The 23,729-nt window shown below is 41.5% G+C and overlaps 1 protein-coding gene across 3 annotated transcripts in view; it reads left to right on the forward strand.

Moving 5' to 3' along the window:
- Positions 1-200: 200 nt before the first annotated feature.
- LOC102310091 (neuronal PAS domain-containing protein 3) overlaps positions 201-23,729 on the forward strand; it is a 358,526-nt gene continuing 334,997 nt past the window's right edge. For 2 of the 3 annotated variants that reach the window (XM_014339622.2, XM_014339623.2), the window contains exon 1: positions 5,127-5,923. In XM_014339622.2, coding sequence (XP_014195108.2) covers positions 5,874-5,923 — 50 coding nt within the window. In that variant the 5' untranslated portion in view covers positions 5,127-5,873. Of the gene's footprint in view, positions 416-1,019; positions 1,921-5,126; positions 5,924-23,729 lie in introns of those variants that run through there. The other variant, XM_005941008.3, reaches the window with a different exon arrangement.

Consider the following 23,729-nt stretch of genomic DNA (forward strand, 5'->3'; position numbering starts at 1 on the left):
ATTATAATTACTGTACAATAAATACTTTTACTTGATTGGGGAACTTTTACTTGTGGCATCGAGTTTGTGTGAGTGAGCAGGAGAGAGACAGAGTGAGGGCGGAGAGCCGGTGTGAGTGAGAGAAAGGGGAGGAGACAGTCTGAGGAGGAGCGCTGCTGAATTCGACTTTATTCGAAAGTCTGATCACACACGGCGCTTCATTGAATGGGGAGAGGACAGTCGAGCTGGTTTGTCTGTTCAGAAAACAGATTGGAGAGAAAATACTCAACGCACTTTCGCACAGACACCTGATGATGACTAAACACTTCGCTCAAGCACAGCTCCTTTATTTGCACTTAAAGAGACTCTTCGGGCTTCGCAGCTCTTGCGTCTTTTTGGGCACAGAAACCCGCACTATTTCGTCTCAATTCCCAAAGTAAGCTGATACACACACACAGCACGGGGAAAAGTGAACGTCCTGAAGTCTGGATACATCTTGTATCCACTTTTGTATCCTCAGTTCAAATGTGGTGCTTTAAATTATTTTGTTGAGTGAAGTGGGGAGTTTTTGGCTTTACGCACGGTGAAGCTTGTCTTTTTTTCTTTAAAGACGTTTTTTTTTAACTTTTCAAAGGCAATAAAAATCTTTAAAACGGTTCTGTTTTACTTTAAAGACCTTTTTACTTTTATACGTTTGAACACATTAAAAAAAATGCTCCGAAAGACTGTTGGAATAAACAAAATGCTCCAAATCAAACCGACTTAAAATAAAAGTCCAGGAAACTGATTCTCAGTTACTCTACACAATAAAGCCAGGGGAAATGCCGTCCTGCTGAACAAACAGCCCTCTCTCTCTCTCTCTCTCTCTCTCTCTCTCTCTCTGTATGTGCGTGTGTGAGTGGGGCGCAGAGGACAACACACACAAGTGCAAACGCGCGCGCACACACACGCAGGCTCTCGCCGACATACCGACACATACTTTGGCGCTGCCTCCGCCGCCGCCGCTGCTGTATCACTGTATTACACCAATGTCATTGCAGAGCTCGTGCTGCTGAGAGCCGCGCGCTCACTGGCTGACAGACTGACTGCTCCACTCCAGGTCTGCTCTTCCCACAACACTCACAAGACCAACCGGCACACACCCGGCGGAGGAGAGCCGGGGGACGGGATGCCGGCGGCGGTGCCCGCGTGAGAGAGAGGAGAGTCCGGAGCTCCTGCACCGGCAGACAGCAGCACAAACACGGCTGTCCGCCGGTCTCCAGTCGGTGAAATAATCACCTCTTACATCCACCGACCCCGCTGATTGCTGAGCAGGTGGAAAGAGAAGAGGCAGACTGCGCGCACTCCGGGACCATGATCCGGAGCAGCACACGGGTTATTTCTCAAGGATAAAGCCGAGAGGAGGAGAAAGAAGAGGAAACAATTAAGGAAAAGGTTTATTATATTTTGTCTTTGCGCTTTATACACTCACTCTTCTCAGCTATCTAATGATTCACTGAATTGTGACTGTTTTACGCACCATGATCCGGATTTGCTTGAGAGTTATTTTCAAAGGTTAGAAAGAGAGGAGGAAAAAGAAGAAGAAGACAAATCAACAAAAAGAAGCTTGTTGTTTATCTTTAATTGCTGAATCAATACCTCCATTGATCCCATTGATCCCAGTATTCGGTGACTGGTCTGTGTTGGGAGAAAGCGCCGGAGGAGGTTTTTAAAGTAGAGAAGCGGGAGCGCATCGGAGACGACGGGGACCATGATCAGGATCTTCCCGGATTTCAGCGTCCAGGTGACGGCTTCGGCGGCCGGAGGAACCGGAGCTGGAGGAGGAGGCGGCGGAGGGGGGATGGTGACCGGACCCCCGGTGGGTCGGGTGCCCGTGCCGGTACCCGGAGCCACGAACGGGACCCCGCAGAGCGTGCAGGGAATCACCGCCTACCAACAAAGGTATGTGGGAAATCTACAGGATTAACGACCTGTAGCGGAATCAGCGTAGGATGGGAAGGGAGTTGAAAAGAAATCTTGGAAAAGTAACACATCGAAACTAAACATACTTGTATCAAAGTGGCCTTGCGGAGAGATCTCCGCTCCTTAGTGCTCCTATAATTGATTTGACTGCGATAAAAGTATTTAAACCTACTAACATCTATTGAAATCAATCATTTTCCCCTTCGTGGGATGTTTTATGTTCAGGCACACTTGGGCATCTCTAACTCAGTGGACACTTTTTGGTTTAGTATTTTTGAAGTCGTTTTTTAAGGTATCATGAAGCAAAACTTCATCGTCAGTTGAGATTTTAAATCAAACCTGTGAAAATCACCTATAACCCCAGAATACACGAAACTCATTTGAAATGTGTAAAACTAGATGGAGAGGATTTTTTTTTATTCTTTGAGTGAATACGTTGGGATAAATATTTTCTCAGTTAGTTGCCGTTCCTTTTCAATTATTCCATCAAATCCACAAGCAAAAGAGGAATATTGTGACTTTAATGCCACGTAAGAGGATTAAGGTCAATATCCACAGTTTGTTTTGGGATTATTTTTTGTGTTTCAATGCAAATTTGTGAAGAAAAGTATAAAAATATGTGCACTCAGCAAAGACAGAGAGGATGGAGCAGCAGTGGAAGAAACGGAGGAATGAGGTTGCAGAGATTTAGTGAAAAATTATCTTCAGGAATGAGGTTCAAGTATTAAAACACGACTTCTGGAATAAAGTCGAGGTAATTCAATGGAAAACTGGGGATGATGTCCTGCTAATAACAGCGAAAACATATTGGATTATATCAGGAAAAACAAAAATGTGCTGAATGTTTTCCAGCTGGTCATGAATCCAACCTGCTCTCTTGTGACAATTCACTTCAGTCATAGCCCCCTCTCCCCCCCCCTCCCTTATTTCCCCCCTCTACTCTGAATCTAAATGATTGCCTCCCTGTCCGGCCACTCAGTAGGGTTGTTTTTTCTAATCATCTGGAGCCACAGGGGGCAGAAACACACCCCAACACACGCACACTCTTGCCTTATTACCGGACAATCTCTCCACATTATGGGGCATAGCTCTGTGTGCGTATGTGTGTGTAAAGTCTAAAAGCTGTGGGGAGCAAACAGGACATAAATCACTGCAGGGGCCTCTCCGAGTGCACTGAGAGTGTCTCAGCCCTCTAAAGCAACAAATACAAGGCGAATAAGGGCTGTATTGTTATTTAAAGCAAAGCGTCTGGGCGCACATAGACCTCAGACCCCCATAAGGGAGGATTTTGGGCAGTGTACTGTTTGTGTCCACAGTTGAAGGGATTAGAGTAGTGGCGTGGCACGTTCTCGCATCATTTCCACTGACATAAAACCTGCTGTAATTTAACTGTGTCGTCATCGGCAGCTGGGGGCCTGTTTGAACTCCTCAAAGACCTTTGAGGCCCCTAAGACCTCAGTTTGGGAAGGGCCAGTTTGGCACATGGGGCCCATTTTGAGTGTTTGTGTGTGTAGATCTGTAACGGCCGCAGAGGCTCAGCTTTTCTTCAGACGCAGTGTCTTTTCACCGAGCTGCCCCTCTTCCCTCTCTCCATACATAATGTTTCCCTCCACCAACAGCTGGGAGCTAATATGTTTATACATTACGCTCCATTATCCACGTCGCCTCCGTTTGACAGCTCTCAGTAAGCAGGGCTGAGACGGGGAGAGAAGGAGCAGCCAAACCTCAAAGAAAAGAGCGAACGCTCGGGACCTGGTCTGGCGCAAAGTGGCCACACAGCTAGAGTAAAACTCGACCCTCAATCTACACGAAACCAACACCCATAGAATAAATGTGTTTATTCTAAAATATCTCTATATTTCTATCTTTATCAATATTATGCTGTTTGAACGAAGTAAGCTCACTTTAGGGCGCTGTGAAGGTGTACTGATGAGGGTCAGATCTGTGACCTTTCCGGTTTTGGCGTGATCAAAAGAAAATGTTACTTTGAAGCAGCTTTCTAAATCACATGTGGATAAACTGGGAGCCAGAGACGAAGTAACAAAAAAAAAAACAACCTCTGGTTACTGAGACCTGAGCTCTGATACGAAACTGCAACTACATTTTTTTTTTTTTACCGTAAATCACAGCAGCGGCTCTTAAAAGTGGTGAAAATAAAGCGCGCACACGTTCAGGTCTTCTAAGAATCCGTTAGTGCACATGGGCACTAACGGCTCACAGCTCCCGACGATCGCAGGCTGGAGGTCACGGTTCCCCCATCTTCAGTCTTTATTTTCTGCCACTGTGCCGCCTGTAACCCTGTGTTTGTGTGGAGAATACCCAGCATGCCTTTGACCTTGACAGGTCATTGGTATAGAGAGGGAGGCTTTTTCAGCTTCTAGGGCTGCAGCCAGGGGGTTAATCACACAGCACAGCGATTAGGTTACAATGAATTTTACACTGAAAACGGTGGAATTTAAATGAATGAATGAAAGAGGGGAAAGAAGAAGTAAAAGGTAGTTTCTGTTGGACGATAATGAGCCATTTGCTGACGCGCAAACATCAAAGCCTGGAGGCAAATATATTTCAGTGACCTGAAATACGAAAAATAGAAAAAGAAAAAAACCGAGCAGGTTATTTGATTTATTTAGTCGAAGAAGATGGAGAAGGGGACTTTGTTTCAATTTAGAGGCTCGCAAACTCAATATCAAAATCATGACAGAGACTCGTCAGATGACCAGGAAACTGCTGATTTATTTTTATATCAAAAAACAAACGAAAACAACAAGCTGAGTTGGGATTTTGAAGTGAGACATTTGCCGTGATGTGTTTATTACTGACAGTGAAGGAAGCCAGGTGAAGGGGGTGGAGGGTGGAGGTGTGCAGATCTGATTTACAGGGAAACAATCCAAGTAAATCACCCATCATTCTTTCCACTCAACGTCTCGTGCTTTTCTCTTTTCTTCTTTTTTTTATTACATTTTTAAAAATTTATTTAGGTGGTAAAACATTTTTTGATAATTAACCCACAGGGCAACCTGTATACAGGAGGAAATGAAAAAATAAAATAAATAAACACACGCACGCACGCACACACACACACACACACACACACACACACACACACACACACACACACACACACACACACACACACACACACACAGAAACACACACACACACAGATACACACACAGACACACACACACACTGCAACAGAGTGGCGTTGTTGCGCCGGGGCTGGAGAAAATACCGGAGATGTGTGCTGTCCTTTTTTCCTGTCAGCAGCCAGAGGAGGGAAAATGCTCCGAAAGCCACACACACTCTGACCGGCGAGAGACGCTCCGCCGCGGGGATTTTGACGGGGATACAGGCGCTGCAGTGGCGGCGAGAATGTAAAGAATTGACGCGTCTGTTTGCCTCTGTTTTTTCCTCCCTTCCTTTCTTCCTCCGGAGCGCAAGCGGGAAATTCCTCTGTAGTGCCAAAAAAGCCGAAGCTGTGCGTGCGTGGAGAGAGACAGAAGGACGAGGAGGGGAGAGACGGCGGTGATCTGAGAGGCATCCACCCCGGGTTCCCCCCTCACTCCGCTCGGCATGCCTCTGCTGCTGCTGCTGCAGCCCCGTCCCTGCCTTCGCCTCCACCACCCGTTGTTTCCACGCTCCTGAGCGGCGGCGGGGAGAGAGAGCGAGACAAGCATTAGACGCACGCGCAATCGCGCACGGCTGCTGACACCACACATACACACAGTCACACGTTCTCTCTCTCACTCACACACAGATACACACACACACATACACACACGGACATGGCTTTGTCTTAACACACCGACCATGACGCATTGCTGTCAGGGCGCAGCGCACCGCCGCCGCTCCGCGTCCACAAAAATCTGAGAAGAGGGAAAAAAAGAAAAGAAAAGAGAGAAAGTAAGAAATCAAATAATTGTTGTAGGAAGATGGCGCCCACCAAGCCGAGCATCCAGCAGGACCCGACGCGGAGAGAACGGTAACGGGGCTTGGATTTTTGTTCCCTCACACACTTCTCCTTCAATGCATGTTTACAGCTGCACGCAGACCGGCAGCCCGGCTGGCTGTTCCGTGTCGCTTTGCGTTTTATTCTGAGGCTGGAGGTGTCAGGAGGAACGCTGTTACCCTTTCCAGAGGAGAGTCGAGTTGTGCGTGCCCGCGTGCGCGCCTCTGTGTGTGTGTGTGTGTCAGACGAAGAGGCGTGTGGCTGCTGGGTAACAGGTCGGTTGGCTGACTCTCAGGGAAACAGATGACTGTCTTTGCTCTGACTCGTGTGTGTGTTTCTATGCCTAAAGGTGCACGTGCATGTTAGGAAGCCATGCAGTGTGTTGATGCTCCGAGCAAGGAAGGTGTGTGCGTTGTGTCGTGGAAAACATGTGCAACCGAACGTGCATGTGTGTGCGTTTGTGGCCAATTCTACTACTCCAACACTAGTGCGCGCGCGCGTGTGTCACTGAAGAATTGCCAGTGATCTTTAATGTGGAGGGATGTACATGGACTCACCTGTTCAAGTCACACAAAGCACACCTGTACATGACCTCAAAGGCGATTCACCTGCTCTGATTTTTAAGGTTGAATTTTTGTTGACATGTTTAAATTTGTGTGTATGTCTTCTTTAATCTGCTGTTAATATTGTTATATCCACCATGCTTTCAAATGTCAAAGCTGATCTTTTACAGAGGAACACAGTTCTTGTTGGTGTATCTGCTATAGCTTCTTTGTAACCGCTGCTTCAAGGATGGCCAGTAATTACATGCTTACTCCTTGTATTTTATTCAGTGTGTGATGCGTGGTGGTGTCGTGTTCTCTATGGAAATCTACATTTTTCCCCCTTTTTTATACCTGTTGAATTTGGGATGGCAAGCAATTACATGTAACCTACGCGTCTGCTCAGTTCTGTTGTGTTTTAATTTCAGAAGCCTTTGTGGCAGTGAATCAGTGTATCACAGGGATGAACAGGGAACGCGGTGTTGTATGTTGCAGTACTGTCTGTGTTAACAAGAAACCAGAGCTAGAAGTATGATCACCCCAACAGGACAAGAGCATGTGTTTACTAGAAGCTTTTGTGCAATTTCTCTCTCTCTGTTTTTATGGTCTGTTTGTTGTTTTCAGTTTGAAAGGATGTGGCAGGTGAATGTGAATAGAGGGTGATGAAAAGCAGTTGGTGTTTTATTATTGTTATTGTTATAATTTTTCTTTGTAAACTCAACAGTAATGTCTTTCGTTGCAAAGCAGATCACTTTGTTCCAGCTTGCAGAGGTTGTCCGCTCCTTGACTGGCCCTTTCCTGCGTCGGTGCGTTGCTGGTTTTCTTCTTTCACCATCAGCACCACCTGTTCTGACAAAACTGCAGCCGACGAAAATAAAAATGCACACTCAGAGAAATGTTAGTGAGGGTTTGAATGTTTACCAAATCTTAAGGAAAGTTTTTAATTCTATATCTTTTTGTCTTTCACACGTTTTGGATTGCCTGCTGAAAGTCAGTGCTTTGATGCAGCCAGACACAGCTCCCTGATTTGAGTCAGATTTATTTTAGTGGAGCGTTCGTTCATGCACATGACAGCATCCACTGTGTTTGTGGCAGACTGATGAGCAGCTGAAACGTGAAGCGAAGGAATTCTCTTGTTATCATTTGAGCTTTTTCATTTAAGGAATGTGGCCTTGTGTGTTACTGGACGTAGGTGCTTGAGGACCGTTGTGTTTAAATTGCTATAAACAGACATAAATGCCCTAAGATTCAGTGTAACAACTATCTAGAGGTTGTATATCCTGTTTGCTTCCCTGGAAGATAGTCAGATTATAGCACGGTTTCATGCAAAACAGTGACAGCTTTTGTCTCGGCCACTGCACAGTTTGTTTGAGCAAATTCTCAGCCTCCATAGTGAGTGATTGCAAAACTGACAAAATTCTTGTTTGGTGGCATCTTTGCAGAACGAGCCCAGACAAACCTGAGCAGCACAGGAGCAAAAGCACCATCGCACAGCTGCTGTGACGGTGTTGCTGAACCGTACTGAATCAAAGCGTTTCACTCCTCATCTACATCTGAACTGCAGCATGACTGAAGATGCCCTGAAGTTGGTATACAGACCTTTAAATTGTAGTTTCATTTTCTCCTGAAAGCCTGAGGAGTGTAAGCACGAAAACCATTTAGCTGATGCTCTTATCCAGAGTGAACAACACAAGAAGGAACTCTTACAGTTAACACCAGATGCAGGTGAGCATAATACACTGGATTCAGCGACCTAAAGTCAGGGGTATAAGGTCAGTGCTGAACTGCAGATTAACAGCAGGTTATTTGCATATGTGTGCCGTTAAAGAGCAGAAATCAGGCGGAAGGGTCAGACGTCAAATGTATAGAGCTGAAATTGCACCGCGCTGCTGTCCAAGCTTCATTTTCCCTGATTCTGTTACCGAGAGCTTTTATCCTTTAATTTCTCTCGACATGAAGAGGTAGGAAGCTCCAGCTTGATGGAACAAAGTTGTTGCTGTCTTATTGTCTTGTTGCTGAGAGTAAGACTTGTTTCATACCTCAGGTTTTCTCCTCACATGCTGAGGTTGAAACTCTGCTGCACACATGCACCGGGAGTTTGTGCTTCCCTTTGTGACCCGAGGAGATGAGAAACTCAGAAGCTCAAATGAGATAAGCGAATTAGTGAAATGGTTTCCACAACAACTGAGTTTTTTTTTTCTTATTTAAAAACCAAAAAGAAAATTGCAATAACAGCCCAGTTATTTTGTAGATTAGTGATGGAGATCAGTTTCATATAAAAAAAAGCCTTCTGATCCTCTTGGGTCGTAATGAGAGAAAGACAAAAAACCTTTTGTAAAACACATTGAGACTGTACAAAGGTCAAACTATTTAGTCAGGTTAAAGTTTGTGATTTCTTCCACGAGGCTGGATTTTTTAAAATCCTCTTCTCCAAAGAAGAAGGAGAAAAACGACATCACAGCTTTCTGCTTGTTGAAAACCTAGTCAGATTTACCTGCCTGACGCTAACTGCTGGATTTCATGAGTTTATCACCACCTGCTTGTGTCTGTTTTGGGCAAGAAAGCCAAATGTTGCTGCGGCGGTGCTAGCATCGAGGAGACTTTGTCCATCACTGGCTATTTCAGAGTTTGCACTACTTCTCATACCTATTATTATGCAAGTCTCCATCTTCATACGAGGGTCAACATCACATGATATTGCTTGATATTTTAACATCAGAGCATGTAGGCAAGGATCTCAGTAAATGTAGCGTACCCTCCAATTTGTCACCACTGTAAGGCACCAACTGGCCATGTCTACTCCAAGCGGGGAAGCAGGTAATAAATATAAAAATAAAAGTCTTTCCCTTTGTCAGGTTGTCTGCAACGTTACCCAGCTACCATTAAAGATACTTACTAAGGAAACTTTCCTGGTGGAAGATGTGATATTGAGGTGCTTCTGACTGACAGCTGGACTTTTACAACTCTAGTTTTTTCTTTTTAGTTGTCATGGATTAACTTATTGTTTGGCCCCCAACTCTCAAGTCTCAGATGTGTCTTTGAAGGTACCCAAAGGGGTCTTTGAATCTGCTTCTGTGTTACTGCACCATGTGATGATGCCCCAACATGGATGGAAAAATGGTGATTAAATCTTTTATTGTGATGAATTATGTCTCTCCGCAGCAGGTTTTCGCGCCTCCGAGAGCTGATTTTCATAGAAATGAACAGAAAGAAATGATTGCCTAGAAGGAAGGAAATCAATCTAAAAACGGATGGTTTGTTTAGGCAATAAAGTGTAGAAATTTGTAGGTAATCCATCTATTAATTTCTGTCGTCATCAATCCATTCCTCCCACTAACGCCCCATGGTCCTACCATTTACTCCCTGTCTACATCCATCTATCCGTCCCTCCGTTCATCTCTCCATCTGCTCCCCTCCCCCCACCCATCCATCCAGTAGTATTCCTGCTAAAAGCTGTCAGGTAGCAGAGTTTTGGCTGAGCCGCTGTTTGTGGATCTATTTCTGGGGGCATTTCAGCCCCGATAGGCATCTCGAGGAGACCAAATTAATTTTCAGGTAGAGAGAGAGAGGGATCAGGAGGAAGGAAGTGAGGATAGACGTATGAGGAGAAGGAGGAGGACAGACTTCATAGCCGACTGCACAAGTGCTCCCACTATCAGTACACTACAGTGGCTCTGGAGAGGAAGATGATGGAAAGATGATGGAGAGGAGAACAGAAGCAACGGTGAGGGAGAGAAAGTCATGGGGAGAGAAGAAAAGCAGAAAAGAGGTGGACATTAAAATCAGTAAGGAGGGGAAATGATATATTTATGGTTTTGGGAGCAAGGTTAGGAAAAAATAGACTAAAAAGGTAAAAATTTAAAAAGAAAATTTTGTAGGGAAGACTGTAACCTGAACGAGACATGATAGCATCAGATATTTCAGTGAATTCTTGTTTCATGTACTCATGCTCGTGTTGAAGCCCAAGCATAAGTAAGGAGGAGGTTGGCGCCAATGGATGGGCCTAAATAGCATCAGACGTTAGTACAGCAGAGAGATTTAAATTTCTAAACAATCAAAAGCATTTTTGCTTCGATAAAGAAGCTCGGCATGACTGTACTCTAAACTTACAACCTGTTCTCAGTTCCAGTTTTTCAGACGCTGACTCTCCAGGAAACAGTACTTGTACGTAGTTGTAAGTGAAATTCGAGTCCAGCATCTGAACTAGACGCCATGGTAACAACGATGTGTATTTGTGGCAACCAAATGTTGATCAGAGAGAATTCTTTTTCCTAAACTTACTTATGCAGTTGTAAGTGCCCGACTCTAACCAAACAGGGGCTGTAAATGTACAGTTAAAATAAAAGTAAAAGAAATAGTAAAAAACATAAAGGCCTATAAATCTTGGTTTGAGGGTTAAGGTCTTGAGATTGCATCACCTCTAGACCTCAGAATAAGAACCTCTGTGGGTTGTCATGAACTTGGGAAAATGACATTAAAAGGGTATCCCCGTGTCTTGGATAAGGATGCTAATGGTGTTCGGCTTTAGTGAAAGAAATGGTGACTGGGTGATAGCTGAACAAGAGTCAGTGTGCCTATGTGACGAGTTGGAAATGACAACTCGTCAAACCCAAAGCACATCCTTTTAACCAAACCATGATATCAAACGTCCCCATAATTTTGGCAACATGCACAAACCCAGATTATTCTTCAAGATGTCCAATCCTTTTCTTTCTTTTTTCCTTATATATATATATGTATATATATATATATATATCTGAATATATATAATAAATAATTATATATATATATATTAGGGGTGCAACGATACACAAAATTCACGGTTCGGTTCGATACTTTGGTGTCACGGTTCGATATTTTTTCGATACAAAAAAATGTTCATGCCTTTTTAATTTGTCATTTATTAAAATTATAAATATATATTTTAACTCAAAAGTACAGTTTTTAAATTTAACCCTAACCCTTGTGCGTGTTTTTTATTTTGACAGCGAATGCGCACCTGCGGACCACTTATGTGCAGCCCTGGTTATTTAGCTCGTCATATTGCAGCCACAGAAATTATTTTGTCCATGAAACCATAAAGCTGCACTTTCTTTTTGCCTTATAGTCTGATTTGTCATAACTTCTCCGTTTTGTGGTAAGCTTTTCTTTGGCTGTCACTTCTTCACCCTGACCTGTCTTATTTGGCTCAGCAGAACTGAAATGCTTTTACACACGCACTCACATAAGCTCAGCGATTCTCTGCGCGATCAACCTCTCACATGTTTAAGCTGCGGGAGATTTCACTTGTCATGTTTGCATAGTAAGCTAACGATTAATAAGACGATGTCAGAGGAATTGGTGCACAAATTATCATCACTCACAGATCAGTGCTGTCGCTCTCTATACACAGTTCGCACGATTGCAAAGTGAAAGCAAAAAAACAAGCGCAAATTCAAACGCGATTTCAATATGTCACATATTGACAGTGGCTCACCGATGCCAATGACATAATTACCCAGCTACATTTCTGAAAGAATGCAAAAGCATTGACATATATTTTCTTCCTACAATAGCCCGACGGGCAGGGAAGAGATAGATTTTGGTAGCCCGACTGAAAAAATCGCTAGCTCCGGGACGTCGGGCTAGCGATATTGCAAGCCCTGTATCTGATTGAGGAATCACTCATCTTTGGAAAAGAGAGTTTATTACAGAGAAATGTCTCTTTCCAAAATAAAAGCTATACTATCCGCTTCTTCTGGGCTATATTCTCAGCAGCATAAGGAGAATCATGTGCTAACAGCTGTCTAAATGACTCGGCTAAAGTTAGTAGCATGCTTGTTGTTTTTGTCTTTGCACTAGGATGATGTCGGCGTAAATGTGCAGTCATATTCGTTGTGTTCCCACTAGTGCTTTCAGGTTAATCTCGTTGAAATGACCTTAACGCCACAACACGGCAAATCTCCGTTAACGAGCTACCGCCGATCGCCCCGGGCTAGACGGCCAACACGTTAACGAGCTAACTGCGCTAACACACTAGTTCCCACCCATGTAATTGAGCATTGCATGGCACATCCAACATACTGTTTTACTTTAGTCCATGACTCGCTTACCTTCAGGGTCATACGTCACATGAAAACCAAAATAATTCCAAACGCCAGATCTGAATGATCTGAATGTTGCAAGGAGAGCTTAACTTCTGTCTCGCTAGCTTGCCCTGCGCTCTTCCTTCTGACTATGCTGTCTGTGTTGAGCGCTCAGTGGATCTGCGCTCGACAGTGCAGCCTAGGCGGAGTAGTCGAACGCAGATTCACTGAGCGCTCAACACAGACAGCATCGTCAGAAGGAAAGTTGATAAAATAAATTACAAATGTTGTATTGTTCGATACATATGCGTACCGAACCGAAAGCACTGTATCGAACGGTTCAATATCGATACGAATATCGTTGCACCCCTAATATTATATATATATATATATATATTATGTATGTATATATATATATATATACATATAATTTATATATATATATATGTATGTATATATATATATATATATATATTATATACGTGTGTTGCAGTATTGTTGGCACAGATTTACTACTCAGCAATGATTTCCAACTGGTCTGTAAAGCTTACCAAAAACAAGCATGACACCTCTTCACAAGGCACTCTAGGCTATGTGAACAAGACATTTATTGATATATTTTCAGTGTAATTGTGTTTCTGTCCTTCTGCGACCTGTATTGTTTCATTTAGATTTACACCCCATTGTGGCTTTGATAATTGGACTGATTATTAAACGTAGTAATCCCAATGTAATAACGAGATTTTTATCAGAGAATTTATTAATGAAATAGTTTTAGCTTTGTGCAAAAAAGATAAGTCTGGTGCACATGGTCCACGGAGATGGTTTAGAAATACTTAGATATGGAAGGTGGAGTAAAGATTTTTTGGAAGATGGAAATAATTAAAAAAATAAGGATGAAAAGAAAAAAATACAAAAATAAGAAGAAGGGAAGAGACTAGGAAGTGAGAAATGATGTAGAGACAGTGCGAGATGGCAGACTCACTCATAGACCTGATTGGCTCTCACCAGCGGACAACTGTTGGGATGAATCAAACTCATCCGCAGGCTGGATAAGAGCCTCTTAAAGCCCTGCAGGAGAGCTTGGTTAGCAGCCCCAAAGGAGGCAGGCGGGTGGGGACACCTGCCTGATTGCCCAAAGCCAGGCCTGCAAGTGTGTGTGTTATTCATAGATTTTTTTTTTTTATAAAGCTGACTTCATTTTTACGAAAGGTTGAATCCTACAGATAAAGAAAATGGAAATGTTATTGACAACTTGGCAGCATTTCAAAATAATTCTTATTAGAAACTGTATTCAGTTTCTACTTAATCAGCTTTATTAGAAGACTTCAGACGATGGCTAGGCAGAACATGCAACATGGAGTGTAGCAAACAGAAGCTTTTACAGCTGACTTTTTTCACTTTTGACCTTTTAGGTGAATGTGAGGATGTTTGATCTTTAAAGAAGCTAAGTTAGTTGAAATTTTCTGTTAGCACATGTTGGTGCAATGCGTTATTGTGTTTTAATGATTAGTTCAGCGATTTATAAATGAGTAACATAAAAGTAGTGAGCTATTTTGATAATCACATATTTTTAAGTCATTTATCTATTAAAATGAAAAAAAAAGGAAAACTAATCTTTGTCATTTTTGTTTTTAATATACATCAAGTGAATATTTTAGGAGGTCAACTAATAAAGTAGTTTAAAAAGGCATACTTCCATACTTAGTGGTTCTGCAGAGACAATGATGATATTGTTTGCAACAGTAGGAGCAACTGTTGAATCTTCAGATAAAAATGCTCCACTTATGCCTTCCACATGCTTTGTTGTTTTCACATGTTTTATCTTTCCTTTTTTAAATCATTTTTTAACAATGACTCACTCTACTTAAAAAAAAAACACGCTTAAAAAGAAAATGTGATTTTTCAGTTTTACTGGAATAGAAAAAAATCTTAAGTGATTATATTGTAAACCCATGAACACTGTGAAAAACAACAAGCTGAGAAAATGTAAGAAATTCAGGTGAACGTGATTCAGAATCTTTTCTTGTGATTCACTTGAATTTTTTTCAGTTGGCTTTACTAACATTTACAGATTTGGACAAAAGTTTAGACAACTCAAATTTTCTTGTTCGACTAACTACAAGATTCCTCTCAGGTTAAGAATCAAATTCTAGTTCTATTTTTTTGAAGTGTGCCTTCAAAAAACACACAAGTAACAACGAAAACTGAATTAAACGCACCCTCCTGTTTCTAAGGACCATAGTCGTGTCAGGGAAAACCTAATCACTACAAAAGCACCGAAAACTTGGACATATCTGGGTTATTCATGTTAGTAAAGGTCTGTTTCATGAATGCTGATTATAGGTGACTTATATGAGTTTCAACTGTTTCAGAAAATGATCCAAAATAAAACTGGAACCTAAAGTTTCCTTAGCTTCTGAGGTAACGCTTCAAAAACAGTAACTGTTCACAAAGCGTGCATATATTGCTCATTTGTAATAACTCTGACTCTGAAGTGTCTTTTCTGTCGTCCCACAGCGTGACACCCGCGTGCAGCTGTTCATGAGTTGTTAATACATGGTGAAAGTTGTTTTTGCAGACGGTTCATGTAACAAGTGAACTGGAAGCACATCAGAATAATGGAGTTTAGTTTTTGTTCATGACGTTGCCCTGACCAAGTGATCAGGTCTCTGGTAAAATTATTATTATTTTCTTTCTTTTTGTTTTAATTTCACTTCAAGAAATATCACAGTATCAAGAAAAATCGCAGCCCAGCAATTGAGAGGTTAACTGTGGTTTTAAAGGAGTTTTACACTCACTAATATCCAGTGTTTGAACCATTCAAGAACATTTTCAGGGATCAAGTGAAATGTCAGCATTGCAGAAATTATTAACGAAACAAATTTCTTTTTTCAAAGGGGATTAAGTTTGTAAGACTGACAAGCTTTTGCCTCTCACTAATGGTAAATCTTTATTTTTAACTAAGTCGAATTTGAAAGCCTTACTTAGAACAACAGTTGTTTGCTGTAAGATCTGACATCGTTTCAGGCAGACACCTGACTTTGTCTAAGGGCAGAATCTGTTTTTGCTCACAAAGTGAGGAAAAAGAAGGAGGACAGACTGAGAGCAGAAGGAAAACCAGGGTGAGAGAAAGCAAAGCCGAGAGAAAAGGAGGCTGTGGCGGCGATAGTGTTGGCGAACTTTCAGAAACAACAGAAAAACCACAAAGCACAAAGTTGGCTTTGTGTCCAAAACAGGCCCTTTTCCCTCCCCCTTTCCTCTCTCCTTCCTCCCCGGGAGCAAAATAACACAATAAAATGTCCCATTAGCCCGTTCTGATGAGCGAGAGAGAGACACAGAGGCAGGGAGAGAGAGTGGGGGGCTGGTCTGAGGCTTTGGCAGCAAGTCGGTGGTTTGGTGCTTTTTGTATAGCTGTGAGTATTCAAGCTTGGGCCAGATCTTGACACGTTGTTAGGAAACAGCTTGGGCTAGAAAAAAAACAAAACAGTCCTGACGCTTTACGTTTTGTTTCAAACATGGAGTTTTGCTCGTGGTTCCCTCTGTGATTTCAACAGATTGGTTTTGTCCAGACATGCATGTAAACACGGTTATCAGAGAAGGAAGCAAAAACAGTCTGCTGATGTGTGTGTGTGAGTGAAAATTGCTTTCCTTTTCAAACTGAATTTACATTTGTCTTTGGGAAGAAAATGCATCGAAAATGTCTCTGGCCAACAATTGAGCCTCGGCAGCGGCAGCAGCAGTTTGTACGTCGTTACCAAATAACAATGTGTAAATTTCCTGCACGCCACTCTGACACAGACTCTGGTTTTGTCCCAGATGGGGAAATGTATGAAAATGTAAATGATGTTGCACACGGCTGAAACAGTTTTATAAGGGACCGGAAAGCAGCACAAACATGTTGTTAGTTATTTCCTGATTTTACATAAACTAATGCAGTTTTTTTTCTGCCAGTTGTATACCAGCAACGGTCCATCCTATATGCAATTTGTGAAAGCTTTTTGTGTTTCACTTGTTGTTTGTCTTGCAGCTCCTTCGAGTATTGTGACTTGCATTTTTGGCTTGTTCCTGTCCTCTTTTGTCCCGGTATTATAGTATTATGAATGTATAATGTAATACTTTGTATAATATAAGTCTGATGTTGTACTGATTTACATAAAACATTTACATGATAAACTTGTTGTTTCACATGGGAATACATGCTGAAATAGATCAGAATATATTCATCTATCGTTCATCAGGACAACCTCATAGAACGGTAAATCGATTAAAGAAAGAAATATAATGCAGAAATTGTTTGAAAACTCTTTGGTAAGTAATCAGTTGGCAGGTGTTTGTACACTCAGTTTTGATGTCTGTGTTGTCATACTAATTCTCAGCCAAGCCAACATGTTGCTGGTTATAACACAATAGCAAAACATTTTTTTAAAACCTCTGTTTTTGCACAACAGTCAAAGTTCACACTGAAATGATAAAATGTGAGAGAGGAAAAGAAAACGCGGAAAACTCCCAAAACTCCAGATTTACGTGATGACCTCCAGCTAGTGGGGTCCAAACCTGCAGGTAATTCGAGCTATAATTATTACTGGTGATGGATTTTTAAAAAAAAACCTGTATACACTCTGGGCTGGATTTAAATTACTGACCAGTGCATGTAATATTAAAATTACCCCACATACCCCTAGGGAAATATATCCTGTCTGAATAGGGGCTCCGTCTTGCACAAAAGAGGACAATGTTGGCTGATTGTTACATCAAGTGGGAATCTGGTTGTTACACTGACTGTTTCAGAAAGTTAGTAAAAATGAAACAGTTTTACAGTCAGACCACAGATCCAGGTAGCAGCATCCTGTAATTTGACCAGGACAGATAATCCAGATAATCTGTAAAGCCATTACCTCTGAATCTGTGATCACTGATGAAACGGTGATCAAAAAATTAAACAATACTATGTTATTATTTTACATAATAGTCACTTCATAGTGCTGGTTGCACTGTGACGATTCGTGGCTTTACAGTTTGGAATTCCACTTTAAAAATGATGTCATTATAACCCTGTGAATATGTTTGCATTGGAAGGAAATATCAATAATTTGCGGTACACTTGGAATAGAACCATAACTGCTGGGACATTGCAACAGTGTAACTTTGCTTCTGTGTTGTAAAAACCAGCAGTCACTTCCCTCCCCCTCACCTCCCCCTCACCTTTTCCCTCCTCCTCCTCCTTTCTCTTATTCTCATCTCACCTTTTCCATTCCTGTGTCTTACTCCTCTCCTCTCCTCATGTAGAAAGAGGATGTAATCAACTCAGACCTGCTGAGTCGGCAGCTTCCCACCTCAGGACCAATATCTACCTGTCCTTGAAAACACACACTTCAATTATACTACACCTTAGATTGGTTAAACGCACACACACTCTCTCTCTCCCGCTCCCACACTATCTCTTTGCTTTATTACTCTTTCCCACTTTGGTATTATTTCCCTCCTCTGTGCCCTTCCACATTCTCTTCAGCTTTGCTGTTTTTGTTAGCCCCCCCCCGCCCCTTCAGTTTTTACCACTTGTCTTCTCTTCTTCCTCAGACGCACGCAGGCTTCCATCATGGCCACTTTTCATGTTCTGCCTCGTTCTTTCCCTGTTCTCTCTTACTTTCTATCTCCACCATACCTTTACCTGTTTTTTACTCCTCTGCCTCCTCCATAGTTTCTTGCTTGAACATGTGCGAGTGTTTAGGTCAGTGGCCTCATCAGATGTATTACAAAACTTGTGAAGTATTTTTAAATTTGTAATTTAAACATACAGCGCTACACAAGACACCTATGATGGCTTGCTAGGTCACAGATAGTGATTCAGTGCCTACCTAAAACTGTAATTAAACTTAAACTGAATTTTGATATGCCCAAGTATCCTGCCATCACAGCTATACACACTCACAGGTTCCAGTCTACCCCTTTTGAAGCAAGGATTTGCAATCTTTCTTCAGAATATTTGTATAAATGTTTTTTGCTGTTGGTGCACAACACCTGCTTTTGCTATGAAGCCTGGCTCTACTAGATGTGCCATAAAAAAACGCTGCTTTCTGCCTTCCAGTGGTATGTGCATTTCTGCAGTGACATTGCAGAGAAACCCATCTATCCCAGCTCATTCTCATCCCTGGGATGTCAGTTAGTGCTATTTTCTCAAAGCTGTAGGCTTAGTTCATCGATGCACATGGATTTTTATGGCATCTGTTCCCTGACACAGCAGGTTATTGCATTATTGAGAAGTATCTGTCAGTCCCAACTGGGTTACTGTTGTGCAGCATGGTGTTATGGTGGTGTTAACTAAGTTATTTTCAGTCCCTAAATCTAACCAGCGAGTGAAAGCAATAATCAAGCGAAAAACAAATTGGCAAGAGAAAAAGAACCAATGCTGCCAAACCTGGAATTTATGCCGTCATCAGCTCTCCAGCCAAGTAAAGTGGACTTTGGACAAACAAACAAACTTTCTCTATGTTCTGACACCTGGAGTATAAGGGTACCAATGCCACAGGTGTGCATAATGGTGATAGAAAGGAGACATCTGACAAAGTGGCATTAGATCATACCAGCAACTCACACAGATTATGCTTCAGTCACCAGTTTACTGGAATCCTTTTCTCTGCCAGGGTGAAGATGGAGAACATCAATGCAGGGATCATTTGGTTACCTTTCAAAAGAAGCGCTGCCATAAATTCTGAAACTTTCTCATTTTTTTTGACAGAAATATGAAAGATATACAAATAAAATATAAACATTACTGCCTCACCAAATGTGTAGTTCACTGAACGTGCTAACAGAGACATAACTTTACTGAATGTCAGGAGCTTTTTATTAAACACAAGAGGTCAAAGTGATAAATCTGCTTCTGGAGAGATTTGTAGGATCTTTTCTGTGCTACAGGACATAGCATAGTATAGACACTGTCCATTTTGAACATTATTCATTTGTTCTAATTGAATAAATCTGATAAAGCATTTTATCACACTTCTAATCTTACAATAATACCTTTAATTATTGGGCCTAAAAATTGGCCTTGATAAATATTTATCCCCATGGTTTTGTTGAAATGAACAATATTTGTTACATGATAAAAGTTTTAATAACTCTATCATTTGTTACATTGTATTTCAATAGGATATTAGAAGAAATGCTAATGTTACCTAACATACCTGATATTTAGGCATCACAGTGTAGCCTTGTAAATAACAGCAGTAGTTAAATCTATTACCTATGTATATATGTTTAAATGCACATAGGTATGTACAGGTTTTGATTCATGCCTATTTTAGAAAGCGACATGGAAATATAAATATCATTATTGTGTTGCTATAGCGACAACAGCTATAAGGTAAACCGTAAACTGAAAGATTTTATAAGTAACTGGTAGCTCTGGGGTACGATAAAGGGTGACAGTACCAATGTTCAGAGTCGGAGAGAATCATCTTTCAAAGAATTTTACATTTTCTTGTAAAACAAAAATTTAAAGGCATATAGTAACACTGTTAAGACAATAAATAAACAGCATAAAGCTGTAAATGAGATTTTTATGACTATCAATATAAACTGTAACCTCTCTCTCGCTGCACGTGTGTATCCAGCAGTTAAACCAGGTGCTGTAACATGTAGATTAACCAGCTGTTCTCATTGTTGCTTCAACCCCAAGAGGAATTATTTGGAAATTAATTGGCGTATGTGTGCGTGTGTGTGTGTGCGTGTGTGTGTGTGTATGTGTGTCCAGTTGCCAGGACAGGTGTTGCAGCATGGCAATGATCTGCTGCTCTTGTTGTTACACTCTTTCTCTCGCTCTCTGTGTCTGATGATTCGCCGCAGTGCTCTCACGTCCACATTATATTACATTCATATTTCTCCTTTCGAAAACAAAAACAGTACATAAGCAAATAAATGAAATCCTTACCCCTCCCCTCTGTCTGCTTCATCTCTTCCCCTCTGCTCTCATTACCTCTTCTCGTCTCCTCCTTGCCCCTCATGCGGTCACCTGTTTTGCCCCTATAGGCTGGAAGGAGACCTGGGGGTGAAATAAGTATTGATTATTCTCTGCTACAAATGGAGAGGAGGAGAGGAAGGGGAAGATGACAACAAGGGGACACCTCAGTCAGACAGATGGTTTTGAAAAAGAAGGGAAGGAAATAACAGAATATAGATTCACACATGTTCCACTGCGGCTGGAAATAACTCACTATTTGTGGATTAATCTCCTGCAGAAACTATTCCTTAACGATTCCACTTTGTATGTGCATGTGTTAGATGTTAACCTGACATTTTTGAAAATGATGGAGCTTTTTTAGTGGGAAGCCGATGGGCTTAGAGCTCATAGCCACACAGTGTGGAAGTCAGGGGAGTTATCCTGTAATGCCTGTATTGCATTCTCTTTGTGTGTTGATCAGCACTGTTGATGCTGTTAATATTGTGGTTACGAGCTCATTCTCGAGCAGGTAAATAAACCAGCTCACATGAGTGAGCTGCAGCATTTATGGAAATGGAGGCTTTTCACTTCTTGAGCATCTTTACAATGCCAGCCATTCATGTTTTATTGAATTTAATCCAGTTTTTTATGTTTGTTTGTTTTATTTTTAAGTTGTATTTTTTGTGCATTAATTATCTCATGCACATAAAATATGTCTACCAATTATCGCAGATTTGACATTAATCAGTCATTTTTTTCTCCCATCCCGTCTTCCCCTCTCTTCTCTCTCTATGAGCGATGCAAAGTGAAATGACAAGCCCTCACTCTCTCTCTCTCTTTCTCTCTCTCTTAATCTTAACCTTTCTGTCTCTCGCTCTGGTGTCTGGATGTGTGAATGGCGACCAGCTGAGCATTACATGGTGACATTTGGGAGAAGACTCGACCTCATGCTGATCAGAGACGAGCGCTCTTCAAAGAGCTGCCAGACACACACATACACACACACATGCTGAAATATTGCTTCGCAGGGGTTTAAGATTAGTCCGCTTAAACGGTTGTTGGATGAATAGCGTTAAAGCCGTTATTAATGTACAAACTGTAATCTTCCTTTAAAGCACATTTTTATCTACATGTATTGTAAGTTAGACCGTATGGTAGGTTAGAGGTTTGTGCTTTAAAACAACATGAAGATCCCGTTCCATTTCTTATCAATATATGCCACTTTTTCTTTAAAAGAATATTCTTATATATAACCTTATGAAATTTTAGAGTAGCACACGCGTCTTCCTTCTCTGTGGCAGCTTTGTGCGGCCTGGAGTTGGTATTGAACTGACAAACTTGCCGACACAAGTGTCTCTGTCACCTTCAGGCTGGTCAGTGCTGCTGCCTCTTCTGCCTTGTTGTTGTTGTTGTTGCTGCTCCTCCATGATGGATCTGCTGTGTGTAATTTCATGCACATGTCCTCCGGTTATTGATGTCTGTACTTATTCACCCACTTGACTCCTGCCCTCTCGCCACACACACACACGCACGCACACACGCACCCCAAACACACCTTCAGCCATTGCCATTAAATGATTTCAGCCATTATGTGCTGCACACACATGCAGGCATTCACATGCAAATGGAGCCACACTCATACGTAAACATATCGATGCAGATTAACGCACACTCACACGTTGCAGTTGTGTGTGCGCAGAGGCCAGAGGCGGCACTGTGAATCCTTATTGTGTCTCTGTGACCTTATTTTAGACATCCGACACCTTCTTGTTGTCACAATGTGAATTCCAATAAAGTTTGAAATTATTCAAACTCCGTAGCTTATCCTTCATTACTTTGTTTGTCCTGCAGCTCTGACATTTGAACTTCGGTGGCTTTGAAAGTCAAAGTGTTCTCTCAAGGGAGCTGTGATTAGGGTTTTAATGAGGTTTGTTTGTATCAATTCAGAATGTAATACCAAACTGCAGGTAGCTAAGATGCTGATAATTTCATGTGATAGATCATGCTAATTGGCACTTGCCACTATTTTAGCTGCTAAACTGATTTATAGACTTGAGATTATACAGCTTCAGGAACAAGGAACCATAGAGTCTGTAAGAACGATAGATTGTGAAGCACCATCTCAATGACTCGAGTTTGGCATTTTAGCTATAAAAATCATGTTTTGATTTGGATGTGACCGTATGTAGTGCATATAGAGAGAATATTTCACCCATACTGACCTCTCTTCATTGGTTCCCAATTAAATTCAGGATAAATTTAAAATCATTCTTCTTACATTCAAGGTCTTGAATAATCAGACCAAATCTTATTTTATAGACCTCATAGTGCCTTATTATCCTAGCATAGTACTCCACTCTCAGACTGCAGGTTTATGGTTCCTGGAGTTTTCAAAAATAGAATGGGAGACAGAGCTTTCATTTATCAGGCTGTTCTACCATGCAACCAGCTCCCACTTTGGATTCTGAAAACAGACACCCTCTCTACTTTAAAGATTAGCTTAAGCTATCGGACTTAAGCTAATAAGCTAAAACGGCATAGTTAGGGTGGATCAGGTGACCCTGACTCCTTTCACTTGATGCATGATAAGTGTTTCTTCTTCACTCACCTCTGTGTTTAGACAGCACTCTGAATTTATAATCAATCATTATAGTGTTTTGTCCTGTCTCTCTCCCCTGAACCCTAACCAGTTATGACAGATGGCTGCACCTCCCCGACCCCGGTTCTGCTGCAGGTTTCTTCCTGTTAAAAGGGAGTTTTTCCTCCCCACTGTTGTCAAGTGGTTATTTATGGGGGGTCATCTGAGTTTTGGGCTTTTCTCTGTATGATTGTATAGTCTTTACCTTAAAATATAAAACACCCTGAGGTTAAAATGTAAAAATTAAAATTGAATTGAATGTTTGGACAGGAAGCTAGGGCAGGGAAATGACTACTGTTAGCACTGGGTAATTAGGATGAATAACAGTAAAGGAATATAAGCTGGTAGGACAAATTATATTAGGTCACAACATTTGTCTGTATAAAAACAATAGAGTGGAAAAGTATGCTAATTAGATACAGCTAAGTGACCAACTGGAATTTTTGTGTAAGAATGTAGTTTCTCTTGAGAAACACTGACGCTTCAATAAACAAGCTGCTTCTTTTGTTTGGCTAGTAACTGACCATCTAAGTTCAGGTTGTTTGCTGAAACTTGAAAAATCCTTCCCTAAAGAGAAGATATCCCTCACATTTAACGGGCATTCTGGTCTGCATTTTGGTATTCCTGCGTACAGCATCCAATGATCCAAACT

This window comes from Haplochromis burtoni, unplaced genomic scaffold (assembly GCF_018398535.1).
Source record: "Haplochromis burtoni strain Fernald_Lab_line unplaced genomic scaffold, NCSU_Asbu1 Contig_288, whole genome shotgun sequence".
Classification (NCBI taxonomy): domain Eukaryota; kingdom Metazoa; phylum Chordata; class Actinopteri; order Cichliformes; family Cichlidae; genus Haplochromis; species Haplochromis burtoni.